The sequence below is a fragment of the Colossoma macropomum genome, unplaced genomic scaffold (genome assembly GCF_904425465.1).
Source record: "Colossoma macropomum unplaced genomic scaffold, Colossoma_macropomum, whole genome shotgun sequence".
Classification (NCBI taxonomy): Eukaryota; Metazoa; Chordata; class Actinopteri; order Characiformes; family Serrasalmidae; genus Colossoma; species Colossoma macropomum.
Genome location: NW_023494809.1, coordinates 15594073 through 15612249, shown reverse-complemented (window position 1 = coordinate 15612249; position 18177 = coordinate 15594073). Strand labels below are relative to the sequence as shown.

The following is an 18177-nucleotide window of genomic DNA, read 5'->3' as shown; positions in this document are numbered from 1 at the left end:
TGAATATTCAGACGCTATTTATTGTGTTTTCCGATTAACAAGCATTGGACGAAGAAAAAGTCGATGACATTCTCAAATGAAGAAAAAACAAACACTACTGCTCTAGCAGAACATTATTTTTGTAGAAAACCTGAGAACTTAATAATATTACTCATATCTATTACTTAAAGACCTGATTTTTCTTCTCCTATAAAAAGTAGAATTTTCTGTACAGTGCTATACGAACAAAGCAGAATGATGTGCGGCCTCCTCATAAACCACTTTATGAACAGGCACACATCATTTCAACCACCATATGGCAGGAAAACGTGGTCGTGCTCGCTTTTTGGTTTTAGAAAAAATAGAATTATCATCATCGGCGGCAATTCACAAAACGTAAAATACTTTGTGTGCGGCCATTTAGATCGCTTTCACATCCTGACCTGTTTTTTTACACAATTAAAAAGGCCAAATCTGATAATACTTTTTCCAAAAGCAGGACTGGATTTGAAGGTTATTTGTATTTATAAGGAACAGCCGCAGCACAATACTGCTGTAAAATGTGAAAGAGTCATTTTTGAGCGGTAGTAACACTGTTTTCAAATATTAAAGATATATAATCTGAAAAATACAAGTGTAGTTTCTGCCTGTACACTTACAAATCCATTGGACTGTAAATAAAGTGCCATAATTCTTGGCCTGCATAGATTGCAGTATGCTGTATTGCACTTTCCACCATCTATCCTGAAACTGTGAGGTCTTTTATATATATATATATATATACATATATATATATATACATATATATATATATATATATATATATATATATATATATATATATCCTGCTCGCATTTCTTCCACTTTGCTTACCTTCGTAACCTTCAAGAACACAACACAGAGTTCGGCTGATCGCCACAAAGCAAGAAAAACGCAGCAATATTTCAATAAAGGCAACATAAAACAAATATTCTCTCCGTGTGACAGAAAACAATAGTATAAAATAAAACTTTGGGCTTAGGTTTGACTGAAATCACCTCAGCACAACATGATATAATGTTATATTCACAGTCCAATATGTAAAATGATCTTAAAAACGGATCGTTTTGAAGCCAAGAGACAAAAGAACTGTGTATGTGTGAAATTACAGTGAAATAATTCATGTTTCAGTAGATATGAAGACGATGTGTAAATCAAAAACGTGCTTTTTTGGTCCTCCGACAAGTATAATGTCACTTCTCACTGCTATTTTTGAATAATAAAAGAAAAACGTGTGAAAATCATATGCAAGATTTAATGACCAGAGCTACTAACTTGTTTGCTGGGCTGATTGATGATAAATATTAACCTTCTACTTGCAAGCCACTATGTTTTTAATTGACTGTTGTGCTTTTGAGCCGTAAAACTACGTTAAGACGTGCATGCATGTGGCCCATTTCTTAGTTACAGAGTCAAAATTAGGCCACGAGACTTTGTATTTTAAAGCTAATTTTAAAGGTAACTTTGCTAATCTAGGTATCACCATTGTAACTTTGTGATCTACTACTAATGTTGTAGTTTACTGATTAATAATTGTTGTTTTTGTTTGGTAGCTACATAAATAGGTACTGTTCTGGATATCATAGGCAAGTGGCGTGGTCCTTCACCACACTTCTGGTCATTAAGTCTACGTGGTAAATGATGTTAACTTGAATAGCTAACCAAGTACTAGGCAAACAAACAATTCTGTTAATATTACAGATAGGGCTGGGTATCGATGTTCTACACTTTTATGGTACCGAACAAATTACTTCAATCACACTTGTTCCAAAATCTAGATTGCTGTCTAAATTGTTTATTTTCTAAGTGAAAATAAGTGAACAAACTGAAAAAAAGGCATTTTCTGCAAACTTTAGCACAAAATTCTACAAATTTCTAATATTTGACATACTGGAGGAAATAAGACAAAGAATATAAAAAGTGCCATAATTTTGCACAGCCCACATTTTATGGACTGTTTATTTGTTATTTGTTAAAATCAGTAAATAAACAGTCAGCAGAAGTGTGTTCTCTGCACAGGGTGTGTTAACGTATTTTCACTTAGAAAATCAAACAAACATGGATTTAGTCCAGGGATGCCCAAAAAGCCACACCCACTTTTATTTTGCATGCAAGTACAGTTTGGTTCAAAAAGTTTGGAATCACTGTTTTCAATTATATAAAAACAGTTTGGTTTTATAAAATTGTCTAAAATTATTGTGATAATTGGGTGTCTTAGGTAACTTTATATAATTATAAATAATTAATAGGAAGCAGAGCATAGTTTTGGACATTTCATTAGTGAAATTTAGGTTTTATTTATTACTATCATTGTGAATATTTTGACAGAAATTGGGGTGAAATTCCAAATTAGTCTCTTTTCTGATGAGATAGAACAGAAAACAACAAAAACAGTATACTTAGCTAGGTTGTGCAAGGACAGCGGCATCTGCTGTGTATTCAAGGTTTGACACAGAAGACCACATCAGGACTGTCATTCATGCACTGAAAAGACTAAAAATTCACAAAATTGTCTTTTTTTTCATTTGTAATGTTTTTAATAATAGTTTTACTAATGATAACAACCCTGGCAGGAGACTGTCAAATACAAAATGACATAATAAAAAATAAACAGACAAAATTATGAAATGTTAGATGTGTCCAGAACTTTGATGAGAACTGTAGATGATTCTAAAATTATTCTGAAATATGCTGAAAATGAATATATAGAATAGTATATCATGAGGCAGATATCCTACAGACAAATACTTACAGTATACAATATGTATCCTTGAATTTTTCTTGCAGCTAAATTATGTGAAATATTGAACAGGAAATCTAAAAATATCTTCTGTTGTCTAGCTTAGAGTATTTAAACCTGGATTGCACTGTTGACTGTAAGTTGTCGCTGTATAGAAAATAGCAAAAATGAGTAATAAAGAGTAATAAAGTAATAAAGTAATAAAATCAATAAAGTGATTCCAAACTTTTGAACATTAGTGTACAAATACAAATAGCAAACAGACACCCTTACTACAGCTGACTTTTTGACTTTAATCTGAATATTTGTTGGATTTAAATAAAGGTGTCGAATTCAGGAATCAGTGTCAAAGTCTAGGTATCTGTATCAGCATCGAAAAACTTTGAACAATACCCAGCCCTAATTACAGACTATACTTCAACCTGAACAAAATAAAAAAGACATCTTTGTCATGGTACACATTGCATTTCCATGTTAAGTAGCCTAATGATATGTTTCAGTATGTCACTATTTTGGAACTGACCCTTCAGTCTTTGAAGCACAATATTTCCTGTGAGTTTGACATTTCTTTTGTCTTCTGTGGCTATGTGCATTGTCTTTACCATAGTCCTCTCTGTATTTACAGTGGAGCGCTTTCAGCAAACTAAGCACCGTAAAATTACATTTTTTATGCATGCTTTTCAAGATTTGTCCCCCTCTGCATTTCTCATTGTTGCTATAAAATAAAATGAAGTTCAAATGTATTGTCACGTCAGCAGTATGTTCATGTTGGATAAATATGCTCTGAATGAGCTTCCTCCTTTTTCTGCCCGCATTCTCCACCAGTCTTGTCTGCAAGGACACTGTTTTCTATAGACAATGACACAGTTAAAAGGGACTTTTCATGCCATGCAAAATCTCTCTATCACTGCACATCTGTGTCTCTTTTTTGTCACTCAGCTTCCACCCTCCGCAGTCACATGCTGGTTTCACAGGTTGGCGAGAGATTGCCGTCTCCTGGCATTAGATGTATCTCTGGTGTAAACATGTGATTCTCTACCTTGTGTCCACTTTGGTTACTGTCTGGCTTGTCCTGCCCGTTATCGCTGACCACATCCTGAGTGCAGTTCTGTGAAGAAAGCTTGGGCAAAGGAACGGCGGCGCCCGCCACTTCCATGAGATGTTTCTCCTCGTGGTTATCTGCAGACTGATGGAAACCCTGTGGTTCCCCATCATCTGGCAAGAGCAATGCAGTCTGTTCCGGATGGAAATCACCGGCCAGGACTATCGGGGAAAGGACTAGACCTTCCTCCGGGATCGTGGCCAGTGGTTCTGAATCTGAAAAGAGAGGAGAAGATTCTCCATCTGGAGAGTCGTCCTCCAGGAGACTGCTGCTAATATCCTGAGGCGAAGAAGTGTTGGGTGGCGTCAAAGGAGCTTCTTCAAGAGTTTCTAAGAAGTTTACTTTGAGGCTCTTCATCTTAGCTGGGTTTGTGCCTTGCAAGCAACTTCTGGTATTCTCTACAAACTGAGCAAAGTTCTCACTGTCCTCTCTGGAAGATTCCTGGATGCTGGGTTGGTTGTCCTGTTCAAGCTCAAACTGGTTACTTTCTGACGGACCTTCTGCATTTTTCGCCGTGTTGCATGGCATCAACTGTTTGACCTCGACAAATGGAGGCACTTCAGGATATCTTTGCTGAAACTGGACTGCTGTACCCGGAGGGGGAACTGACTTATCAGCCTCTCCGAATTCAGCAGTGCAGCTTGCAAAGCTGTCCACACTTGATATGCTTCTTACATCCGGGATGGCTCTTTCCTTGGGTTGAGGTTCTGGCATGTCTTTCATCTCTAACTCCACCTCCTGTTTTGGCTCCTCCGCAGGTTCTGTTGACGCCGTTGTGTTGAGATCTGAGAAGGACTGAGCCTTAGTCATCTGGTTGTACATCTCCTCCAGTTTCTGAGCATTGAGGTGCTGTGGGCTTGAGGTCTTGATACACTCTTGTGATGAACTTTCTAGAGACTTCTTCTTTAAAGACCTCAGGCTGGCATCCGAGGTTGTACGCTTGGGAATGCCCCACCTGCTTGGTGACAGGTGGTTATCCATTGAAGGTTTGTCTTCATTTTTCTCTACTACAACATCCATTAGCTCCATGCTTCTAGCAAAGGCATCTTTCAGGTTCATAGAAACAATGCTGCCGTTCCTCTTTGCCCGTTCTAAGGCCTCTCTTCGCTTGATGGCTTTCTCCTGACGTTTCTGCTCCTTATAGAACTCTGAGAAGTTGTTTACGATGATGGGAATCGGTAAGGCAATGACCAGTACACCAGCGATACAACAAAGTCCACCAACTATTTTGCCAAGTAGAGTCTGCGGATAAATATCTCCATAGCCAACTGTTGTCATGGTGATGGTAGCCCACCAAAATGAAGCTGGGATGCTCGTGAATTTTGTGGCGTCCTCGTCTTTCTCTGCAAAGAACACCAAGCTTGAAAATATCATAATTCCCATCGCCAGGAACAGTATGAGCAAGCCAAGCTCATTGTAACTGCGTCGAAGGGTGAATCCAAGGGATTGCAGTCCAGTCGAATGCCTGGCCAGTTTCAAGATTCTCAATATTCTCATGATGCGGAATATCTGCACCACTCTCCGCATGTTCTGGAACTGCAGCACACTTTTGTTTGACTCGGTAAGAAAAATAGTGACATAGTAAGGTAATATGGCTAATAAGTCAATGACATTCAATGGCCCTTTGAAGAATTTCCACTTGTTTGGTGAAGACAGGAAGCGCAAGAGGTACTCCATTGTGAACCATGCGATGCATACTGCTTCAACATGTGCAAGTTGAGGATTATCGTTGGGTTGGCCAAACTCATCTGTCTCTTGGAGTTCAGGCAAGGTGTTCAGGGACAATGCAATAGTTGACAGGATGATGAACAGGATGGAAATGATGGCCAGTATCTGCAAAAGAGAGACATAAAAACATTAATTTATGTTTGTATTTTAAATTTGTCTTAAAATAAGCAACAGACATAATGCAAGACTAAACATTTGTACACATAATGCCTTCGTAAACTGCATATTGTTGTTTAGTATAGTAAATACAAATAAATGAAACATCTTTGAGGCAATGCCAACATGTATGCCACATACTGTGCGAAAGTTTTGGGCACCTGACAGAATTGATTTATACCAATTGATTTTGATTCAGGAGAAATCTGGAACTATTTGTTCTCAAACGAGCTCACAACATAACTACTTAATTGAAAAAAAGACAACATCATTGTACATTTTTTTACTGTTTTTGTTTATCTCTGTTTATTGTAATAATATTTGGTGGTATTACGAGCAAAAAATCACTTACTGCTGAGAAAAAGACACACACACACACACACACACACACACACACACACACACACACAGATATATATATATATATATATATATTGCTAGTGTTTGCTAGTCATGTAAAGAGTTTTTGAGTTATGCTCAAAATTAGCTAAACAGTCAAAACAGTCACTACCAAAATATTTGGTAAAGTTTTGGTAGTGTTATGATTGTTTTGGTTGTGACAAAATGGAATGTCCAAGTTGGTTAAAAGTCCGAAATGTGTTATCAACTCTGACCCAATTCAGTAGAATGATCCATGTCGGGTATGTAATAGGGGAATGCACATATGGGTATGTGTACACTATATGTATAACCCCATTTCCAAAAAAAGTTGCGACGCTGTGCAGAATGTAAATAAAAATAGAATGCAATTATGTGCAAATCGTGTAAAACATATTTTTGAAGGAAAATAGTACAAATACAACAAATCAAATGTTGAAACTGAGAAATTTCATTGTTTTTTGAAAAATATATGCCCATTTTGAATTTGATGCCAACAACACATTCCAAAAAACCTGGGGCAGGGGCATGTTTATCACTGTGCTGCATCGCCTCTTCTTTTAACAACACTCTGTAAGCATTTGGGAAATGCAGTGATTTCCTCTAAGAATCATGTCTGTTTTTAATGTAGTGCCGCCTGAGGGCCCAAAGATCATGGCCAGCAAATATTGGTTTTTGGTCTTGTCCCTTGCATACAGAGATTTCTCCAGATTCTCTGAATCTTTTAATGATATTATGTACCGTAGATGATGAAAAGCAAAAGTTCTTTGCTGTTTTATGTTGAGAAACGTTACTCTTGAATTGTGGCACTATTTGATCGTGCAGTCTTTCACACAGTGGTGAACTCCTCCTCATTTTTACTTCTAAAAGACTCAGCCTCTCTGGGAAGCTCATTTATACCCAGTCATGTTACTGACCTGTTGCCAATCAATCACCAGGTGTTTTTTTAGCATTACACAACTTTACCAGTCTTTTGTTGCCCCCACCCAACTTTTTTGGAATGTGTTGTTGGCATCAAATTCAAAATGGGCATATGTTTGATATGTTGTCTTTGTAGTATTTTCAATTAAATATAGGGTTTAAATGACTTACACATCATTGCATTTTGTTTTTATTTACATTTTGCATTTTTTTGGTGCCAAAAAATAAGCAAAAGTTGACAAACAAAAAAGCCATATTTTTAAAATCAAAAAGATTAAATTCTATCCTTTGTGGACCACTTATGTACAACGGAAGAGATAAATAATGGAACAATACAAACAAAGAAACTCTTTGGCTGCTTTAAACTTCATATTAGACCATAGGTCACTTTAGACCAACACAGTATGAATATTAAACATGCGCTATAATGAAGTGACAAAGCTCCCTGTTCAGTAAATGACCGAAAATGAGGAGTGAGCTTGAGGAGACCTTATTGCCCTTTTATTGATCTGCTGCTATCACGGCTTATCCTCTCCCTGCAGGTGTAATTTGGGGTTTATTCAATACGAAGCACCGATCACCTTCATCACAGCCGTTGGGGGGGTCTGAGTGAATTCAGGCTCCTGCTGAGGAGCTATTACGTGTGAATATCTTTTCTATCCTCCTCAAAATGAAAATGCTTCAGAAGTTCTGTTGAGGAAATGAATGTTTTTTTCATGTAGTGGTACGCCACTAGAAGAAGGTTTCTGGCATCTCACACTCTGCTTTGTCTTGTGTTGTGTTGCTTTGAACCAGGGTACAGTTGATGATTAACATTTTTACATTATTATGATATCTGCCTCACTCTCAGCAGGCAGAGAGAATAACGGATCTACCTCATTAGCCTTTCTTTACCAATATTGATTCTTGCTGCATGCAATACCGCACACTAATGCATCATTTCCTAAAGTGCAGCACAGCTTCTGCTAAAAGAGCTGTGCACTTTACAGCAGCGAAATTCTACTCTAGTCAATAACAACAGAACAAAGTATCAGAAAATCAAATGTTGAAACTGAGACTTTTTATCCTTTTTTTTGAAAACTATATGCCCATTTTGAATTTGATGCCAACAACGTTGGGATGGGGGCAACAAAAGGCTGGTAAAGTTGTGTAATGGTAAAAAAAAAACACCTGGTGATTGATTGGCAACAGGTCATATACATGATTGGGTATAAAAGAGCTTCCCAGAGAGGCTGAGTCTTTCAGAAGTAAAGATGAGGAGGAGTTCACCACTCTGGAAAGTCTGCACAATCAAATAGTGCAACAATTCAAGAACGTAATATGGCAAAGAACTTTTGCTTTTCATCATCTATGGTACATGATAACATTAAAAGATTCAAAGACTCTGGAGAAATCTCTGTATGTAAGGGATAAGGCCAAAAAACAGGATTTGCTGGCTGTGATCTTTGGGCCCTCAGGTGGCACTGCATTAAATACAGGCATGATTCTGTAGTGGAAATCACTGCATGGACTCACTGCATGGACACTTCTGAAAAGCGCTGTCTCTGAACAGAGTTCATCACTGCATCCACAAATGCAAGTTAAAACTCTAAAATGCAAAGAAGAAACCATATATAAACAGGAACCAGAAACGCTGCCACCTTCTCTGGGCTTGAGCTCATTTAAAATGGACTGAGGGGAGGTGGAAAAGTGTCCTGTGGTCTGACAAATCTATTCTTTTTGGAAATCATGGACGCTGTGTCCTCCTGGTTAAAGACCACTCAGCTTGTTATCAGTACACAGTTCAAAAGCCAGTATTCATGATGGTACAGGGGTGCATTAGTGCACATGGCATGGGTGACATGCACATCTGTGAAGGCACCATTAATGCTGAATGATATATACATGTTTTGGCAACATGTGCTGCCATCCAGATGACGTCTTTTTCAGGGAAGGCCTCGCTTACTTCAGCAAGACAGTGTCAAACCACATTCTGCATGTATTACAACAGCATTGCTCCATATTAAAAGAGTCTGAGTGCTAAACTGACCTGTCTGCAGTCCAGACCTGCCATCACTGAAAAAAATTTCCGCGTTATGAAATGAAAATATGACAAAAGAGATCCCGAACTGTTGAGCAGCTGAAATCCTATATCAAACAAGAACGAAAAACATCTCACTGTTTAAAACTACAGCAGTGTCTCCTCAGTTCCCAACCGCTTACAGAGTGTGGTTAAAAGAAGAGGTGATGTAACACAGTGGTAAACATGCCCCTGTCCCAACTTTTTTGGAATGTGTTGGTGGCATCAAATTTAAAATTTCTCAGTTTCAACATTTGATTTGTTGTCTTTGTAGTATTTTTCTTTAAAAAAAATATGGTTTACATGATTTGCACATAATTGCATCTTATTTTTTATTTACATTCTACACAGCGTCTCAACTTTTTTGGAAATGGGGTTGTATTTATTTTCCTGAGGTCCACTTATGACATTTTTGAGGAACCAAAAATGGTCATAATTAATTTTTACATGACCGTTTTCCAACCTCTCTTTATCGCTTAGAATTAAACGTGCTGTGGTTACTGTGCCGGTAAGACTGGTGCTCTGTTTTGAGCTCTGTTCTGATTTGCCTTGTATTGTGCCTCCCTGAAAAAGCAGTCCAGGTGGAAACAGTGTGAGTGGGAGGAGCTAAATGTATGAAGGCTGAAAAGGCTTCACAGATTAACTTCATATGGAGCTGGGAGTGAACAATACATTTTGAAACTTTAGCAATATTTCCATACTACATTAGATTCTTCTAATGAAAAATTAAGTTTTCTGTGATATGAGGTCTTTAAATTTAAAAATTTCTTGAGATTTGTGCTCAAAACAAGCAAATGGACCAGATTTAAAATTTCAGATATGGATATAAATGTGTTCGCCATGCTTATTTGAATGCATCTCTACTCTACGCATAGGAATCCTTCATCCAAAATACACAAATTTACATTGTCCTATTAATTCAAGGTGGGCAATATGAAGATATGTATCATCATTATGATAAATTATGCCAAAATATGCTTTTCTGAGTATATGGTGTATATCATCAGTGCTTACAGTACACCAACCTCATGTTTCATTACAAAGAGAACATAATTAGCTCTGTTTAATCAGATTTAGTGCAGCACAGCATTTGTTATTACTATATTATATAGCAAAACCAGCGAACAGTGAACACATCCAATTCTTCATAAAAACCTCTTCTGTAAGTGTGCATGATCTGCTCTGTTCAGAGCCTGCTTATCTTACATGAAGAACTCTGGCAGTGTGGAAATCTCACACCTGGATGGAATGAAAAAACTGATAATAGAGTTATTAAGTTATATCACATCAATCCAAATGGGACGGAAAAGGGGGATGGCTGTTTTTGACTGAGGGAGGATGGCATTCCCCCTCAAATACAGCCCTGTTGTTCCCTTTCTGAAGGTCAGTATGGCAGAGAGAAGCTTGCTTTCCACTCATGGCTCTAATGGGTGGAAGAAACGTTCTGTAGGAGAACGAATGCTAATGAGGCAAATCTACAGTGACTCTGTCTCTGTCACCTTTGGTATAATACAGGTCATTTTAAAGAGCGCATTTCCAGCTCTGATGCCTCAGTTCTCCCTCTAATATTTGTAACTGTTGTGATTGCAGGATAGTTACTGGGAGGTAGGATAATATATACATGTATAACATATAAAAGTGGCCAGTTTATTAGAAACACCCACCATATGGGTGCACTTTGTAGGTTTGCAATTACAGACTTTGGCTCATCTGTTACTGGTCCCCTCTTTACCATTCATTAATGGAAAGAGACCACCATAGGACCACCGCTGATCAGATATTATTTACCATTCTCAGCACAGCAGACTTCATGTCTTTGCCGTATTCTGTGTATCAAGTTGGGTTTTTTAAGGTGCTCTCGAAACTGAACAGAGATTATAAATCTTGTGCCTAATGTTTCTTGTAGAAACCGTGAAACAGTTACACATGGCTGATATTTTCATTGTTGATCTGCTGATCAAACTGTTTGAATACGTCTCTGCTGACCGGCACAGAAAGCAAAAACAAATAGTGCTTTTAGTCACTGTGTCTTGTTTTGATTATCGTTAAAATAATTTGTAAAATGTCAGATTTTGATGCTTAGTTGCAGTCCTATTTAATTTTTTGTTTTCGGCCAAAATATTTGGCCTTTTTTACTTTCGGCCACAGAAAGTACCACTTTCAACCATTTTTGGCTAAAAAAATGACCTCAGCAGTTCTTCATTGAATGAGATAATGCAGGTAATTTCCTCACCAAGAGTTTCTACTGTTCTACATTTAATGCAGTGAGAGTGATCATGGTTAAAAAAGTGTGCTGATGAGTGCTTAGTGTAAACCTATTAGCAGTGTGACCCATCAGCCGTGTATGGCTCAGTTGAAGTTTTGAGGACATGACCTGCTGTCTCACTCTTTACTTTTGACCAAGGCTGTTCTGGACTAAAGCCAAGGAGTGTCCTTCATCTAAACAATACTTAGATACACCATGTGCTGAGGATTACACTTACTAAACTTTCTTATCAGAACCAATTAAAACTGAGTTCCAGTCAATCAATCAATTCATCTCAAACTTTCATGCACTACTCTGCAAACCTCATACGCCAGGGATGGGGAAATATCAGCAGGAAAATCACCAAACTGTGAGTCTGGCATATATAGTGCTGTGCAAAAAGTCTAGTTATCTTGGCAGTAAGAATTCCATTTGTGTTCTGGAACAAGCAAACTATTTAAATTAGGCCACTTATGGGTTCATTGATAATTATCTATAACAGCCATGAAATTAGTAAGTACACTTTATCATATTTTCTTTCCTTTTTGAATGCGTTAGCACTCACAAACACAGCAGTGACTGTCTCACAGGAGTGCAAGCTCAAGGCTGAAATGGCATCAGAAACAGAATTCTTCATGCTAAAATATAGTTCAATATTTAATCATCCTGAGGTCTACACATCCAGTAGATTTTACAGATTTAACACACCGCAACCTTCACATCAAGTCCAGTGTGTTTTTTTTATTTAACACTGAGAACATGACGAGGAAGAAGAAATGGAGTGCAGTGAAGCTCTAATTGTTTACTGTCCAAGCACTAGAATAAATACAAATAAATACATGAATAATCCATTGTGATTGTTCTGTATGTGAGTGTGTTAAGCATTTCCAATCTCTCCTCGAGAAAGTCCAGTGTTTACAGCGACCGTCCAATATCTGGTTTATCTAATCAATCTATCATTAAATTAAATCAGATTTTTATACTGAAAACAACACACATACTGACTGCTGTATTTATGCTTATTTGTTATATACTGTTTTTTACAGGCAAAGACACATTTACTTCCCAGATGGACAGTTTAAACACTGTACTCTCTCATAGTCTTAGTGTTTATTTGTATTAATAGTACTGTGTGCACATTAAAAAACGTCCCCCCCCTCCGCCTTACGGAGAAATCAGAAATCTGAGCCTGATCCTTCTGTTCACTCTTCAAAGTCACTGCACAATACAAACACAACACCTGCTATCCCTCCACATTATAAAGGCCTAAAATAAGGGCAGCAATGCTAGGCATGCTTATAGAGACCTTGGTGCGGTTTTACACGTTTTGCACTGTTGCAAACTAAGACATAATTAGAAATAGACAGAATATCTCTTTATGTAAGGGAGCTTTCAGAGGTGGATGTCTGATTCTTATCACCTCTGCCTAGAACAATTTTGACTCTGCAAGTTCCTCTAGAACAGAGCATTTCACACCAAACCACTCTTGGTGTTGTTTACATTTTAACTTTTAAATTATTAGAACTTTTGAAAACTGGTGGATAATCTGTTTAGAAAACAACAGAAGCTGTAGAAAGGAAAATGACACAGCAGAAAGATGATAGCAATATACTGTATGCTTTTGTTTAGCGTAAGAGTGCACATACAGTCCTTTGCTTTACTCTGTCCTCATAAGCCCAGACAGGCAGAGCTGAATGTCCGCTGATTGACTTAGCCAAGAGGATAATTACCTGTTAACAGAATCTCAGGTGATTTACTACTCACCCTAAGAGTCTCTCTCTCTCTCTCTCTCCTCTCTCTCTCTCTCTTTCTCTCTCTCTCTCTTTCTCTCTCCCTCTCTCCAACACTCAATCAGCTTTGAGGGCTTTTACCACAAACAGCTGCATACGCTGCAATAAAATGATTAGAATGTAAAATGGGTTCATTTTGAGCTCTATTATGCAACATGAAACCATCCTATTCACTTTCCATCACTTTCCATAGGCAATAATCAACATCTAGTCATACAAGTAAAGTATTACGCACATACATCAGGAAAGTGTTACAGACCAGCAATCCACATCAAAACATATCATACACTCTCCAGTCCACACCATCCATATATGCAAACTAAACTGCGACCCGTTTTAAATCCATCATGGTTGTGATGTCATAATCATGGACACATTTCCATGTGACCGCCCATTCAGCTTACAGCGGTTTAACCCTGTCCATTCAGCCTACAGCAGTTTAACCCTGCCCTCCCAGCCTACAGTCAGGCCACCTTCTACAACAGTTTAGCCCTGCCTTTCAGCCTATACCTGTTTAGTCCCACCCATTCAGCCTACAGCAGTTTAGCCCCACCATTCAGCCTACAGCAGTTTAGCCCCACCATTCATCCTACATGTGTAATGATGTGGAGTGTTGCTCCTGTAGGTAGTCTGTAGCAGAGTAATTGGGATGGAAGTTGTGGGAAAACGATTAAACTTTGTGCTGTTCCTGGCTGTCAGGATGCAACAGCCTTCCAAAGAATGCACACATCTGAAAGGAACATTCAAGGCACAGTGAAGGACAGCCAATCAGAACAGATGTCATTGACATACATCTGTCTTAAAGGCAGAGTAACTGAAACAATTTGCTTAATTCTAGGAGATAAGGAGAGTTTGGAAAATGGTCATGTAACAATGAATTATGACTGTTAATGGTACATAAACTCACACAAATGTAAGCAAAAAATTTAGAGCATGCGCACGGTACGATGTTAGCTGTCTCCTGCAGTCATACTATCACTCCTAGATGCTTAACATCCTCTTTAGTAGCTTTCACTGAGAACCGCCATGCAGTCACTCGTCACATTCAACTGCATCCTGATCCGCACCCCGCGGCTCAGGAGAAATGACCTGGACAGCACCACCAGTTGTCTGTCAACCTTGAGAGATTATCGATTGTGTACACAGCGCATTACGGGCATGCTGTGGAGTGAGCTGTGCCAGGCTCATATCGACCCACCACTTTGTACATTTACACACTCGATGCACCTTGAAGTCATCCAGTTTAGTGTCCCGCATCATCACTTACACCAAACAAATTGAGCTATTTCTCCAGCTCTGCTGAGTCCAGCCTTATAGCTACACGAATGCTGCTAAACACCCTATAAAATATTCATCTCTGAAACTGAATCACATCTATCAGTAACCACAGATGTACTCTGACACACTGTGGTTTATGATGGAGAAAAAGAGGAGAAAGAGGAACACAGAAGATCAGGGGTGGCTGATTTTGCAACATTATCATTTAAGCCCAAGATGACTTTCTATCTTGGAAATTAGACTTATTACGGCCAAAGTCTTTACTATACATTAATACAGCGTCAAACACGATTTCTTACCCATGAGAAATGAATAGTGGATTGTCAAGAAAATTTAAATTACCTGCCACATATGATCTTACAAAGAACATCTCTCACCCCCATCAAAGACAGTACACACAGACTCACATACATACTATATTTATATAGGGCAACGGCTTAGTGGCACATTAGCAACCACCTGGAATACCATAAAAATGGCCTAGAAAGCATCTTAGCAATCGCCTGAGATAATATAGCAACAGCTTTGTCAAGCCAACTTAAGCGTGGTTTGCGAACTTTCCCCTTCTAGTTTACATCTGTTGTCCCTTGCCAGATGATAAAAGGCACCCTAAAGTAGCTTACATTTAAAGATGAAGATAAAAGCTATCATAAAACATGCCAAATATAAAACACCATACAAAATTAAATATGCTTTATGAGTTCAAAAATGATCAACAAAACAAAATAAAATAAAAGGACCAGTGAAAAAAGTTCATTTTTTGTCATGACCCACTGTCCGCATGTACATGAGTCTCTGCTTGGCAGGAGTTTTGTTGTTGGCGCATTTGAATATAATAAATATATATTTTTTTTGGTGCCAAGGAAGCATGAAACATCTGGCCACTTTAATGGAACCCAGTTTTAAAAAAAAAACAGCCTAAAAAAGCCTTTTTACCTAATTCTCATTTACAGAATGAAGATTTTCCTCTAATTCAATGATCAAGAGTGATTATTTTATAGTTTAAGATAAGTTGCTCATCCTCAATTTCATGGATGCTGCTTTCAAACATAATTGTTTCATTTCCAGATATGGTTTATTTTCTGCATCTTCATTTCACACTCTGTTGATACTGTTTAAGTTAATTAGCAAGTGAAGTGAAGCGTATGTGAAATATGCTCAGCTTTGTTTACTGATTTCCAAGTGTCTCAGAAATAGTTCTGGCAAAATAAAATTTACCTAGTTGAACACGAAATGTTTGGTGTCTGAAGTTTTCTTCTTTATTTTTAGCCCTGGAGCTACTAGCATGGTGATCGGTTCCCCCGCTGTCTTCTGGGGACAGTCCCCGTATTTAGTGGCCTGTCCCTGGCTGGAGCTGTCCCTGGAAATGTCCCCATTTTTAACTCTGAATTAAAAACAAACCAGAAGGTCCTAAAAAAGGCCTAGTAGCAGTACAGATGGGCAGATGTCTCATATTGTGCTTGTTTTGGCCAACAGAGGGAGCTGACTGCTTGTACTAATCACTTCTACCACTTGCTTGCCTAGTTTTAGAGAATACTGCTGTGCAAAACTTACCATAGCTTCACTTACCATGGTAAGCTACTGTATAATTTTAAAGTTACTTAGTTAGTACCCAGTTTTGTCAGTAGCCTTCTCCATAGTTTTTTACAGTACAACAGTTACTGTAGTTATACATGAAACTGGAGCTGCCCCCCTTTTCTGTTTTATAGATAAAAACAGATGATATTTTAATGATATATTGACCACCAAACTAAATCATCATGCCTCAGATCGTGTAGAGTTGGTATAATTTGCTATAAACACATGTTGTGTCCAAAATGATCCCCTAATCACTATATCCTACATTAGAAAATCTGAATCACTGCATCATACAGGTTTGCTCATTATGGTGCGACAGCAGATTCCGCAGTTCCTCCTACATGGATGAAAGGCTATCTTGACTTGGCTAAAGCACATAAAGCAAAAGTTGAAAACATTTGAATTTCGTATGATCCAGCACGTCTGCCGCAGTAACCTCAGTGCGCTGCGTCTGCTGTGCATCTCATTGTAAATAATGCACTTAAATGTGCATCTGTGAATTTTACGTGGTCAGGGTCAAAGCACCTTCGTTCAGATGGTGGAATGTATTCCGCAAAAAATCTGTATTGAAAAGTGGAGAAGGAGTAGAGTGAATCTTTATGTTTAACACCACATCCCACATCCCTAAAAGGACAGACTAAAGAAATTAGCACTTAGATGTACATACCTATACATAGGGCGCCAGGGGTCTATTTCTCGAGGTTTTTAATCAAACCTTGAGAAATAATTTCCAGGATGGCAAACGCCAGTCAAAGTAATATTTATCTTCGACCCAAGCATTTTTAATCTTTTGCTTGAATTAGATCATAGGGAACAATTAGGCAAGCAGCATTGATTCCAAACCATTCTTAGCTATTGTTTATAACATGACAGGAAGTCGTTTAACGCTACCATAAGCTTCTGCATTAACAAATGCGGAAGTGTGAGAATGATGTATAGTGCAGAGTTATATTATAATACATATAGTATAAAGTTTTGGACACAGCTATGGACTAAATAATATTAGCATAGCTAAAAACAGTTGACAACTTGAAGCCTGTTAGTACTTTTGTCTGATGTGCAGTTAGCACCATGCTAACTGGTGAGGCTTTCATTACCTCTTAGCTACATTAGCCTCAGTTGCCTGTGAAAAACTAACAATGCAAACTTAAGACATGAAACGTGTCTTGGCCGATCGACTACATTTAGGGTAAGGGGGAATACTGGACATTTGGGAGGTACTTCATGTCAAGCAAGGTACAATTAGGGCTTTTGCTTATCCTCAGCGCAGTGGACTATTTAGTGAAGCAGGGTGTTTGGGGCAATGCACACCTGCATTAGTGAATGCCAGAAATACAGTAAGATCTGTGGAAAACAGGTAAAATAACCAGTGTTAACCAGTCAAAGAAATTTGAAGTTATTAAAACTGAAAACTGGAGTTTATAATCTTCAGGGATTATTTTATTACATAATAACAGATAATAATGAGAATAATAATGAGAAATGCTAAGCTAACTTAGTCACAAGTATTACTGCCTGTAGTGTTGCTAATGCTACGGTGATATTTGTATGTATCATGCCTGATATTATAAAAGTTAGAGAGCCAGAAACCACAACAGCTCGGAGTCTCTCACGCGTCTGACTCTGATGCTGACTGACCACAGCAGGGTTAATGAAAGTGATTTAATTTGAAATCTGAGGTCAAAACATTTTGCATGTTTTCAGATGCGTACATTTAAAATAACTGTAATAAAAGAAAAGTGAAAAGACTATAGAATTTTGCTGTAAAGGGGAATTCCACCTATTTTCCTATTTCCTATTAACCTACACATGTTTTCTTCAAAAACTACGGTAAAACAACACCTCAGACATCAGGCAGTGTATTCATAACCATTTCATGCAATAACTTTCTGTGAGGGAGCTTTAGAGGTGGACATCTGGTTCTCGACTCCTGACTCAGTATGTTTTTCTAGAACAGAGCATTTCACACCAAACCACTCTGAATGACTTCGTTACATCTTAACCATTTAATCATACAAAAATCAGTGGAATTCACCTTCATGAGCCTCATTATTGCTTAAGTGCAGCAAAGCATCTTAAAAATCTCCAATGGACTGTGTGGATGCTTTTAGCCGCTTGCTGACCTCTCTCTATTCCCACTGTGGGGATACTCTCTCAGATCCTTTTGAGTCAGACATGGCTGCC

The 18177-nt window shown here is 38.1% G+C and overlaps 1 protein-coding gene across 1 annotated transcript in view; it reads right to left on the bottom strand.

Annotated features, from left to right (window-relative positions):
• Positions 1–2774: 2774 nt before the first annotated feature.
• LOC118799138 (potassium voltage-gated channel subfamily B member 2) overlaps positions 2775–18177 on the bottom strand; it is a 125918-nt gene continuing 110515 nt past the window's right edge. Inside the window, exon 3 of the mRNA XM_036558856.1 lies at positions 2775–5693. Within this exon, the coding sequence (XP_036414749.1) occupies positions 3714–5693 (1980 nt within the window). The 3' untranslated portion in view covers positions 2775–3713. The remainder of the gene's footprint in view (positions 5694–18177) is intronic.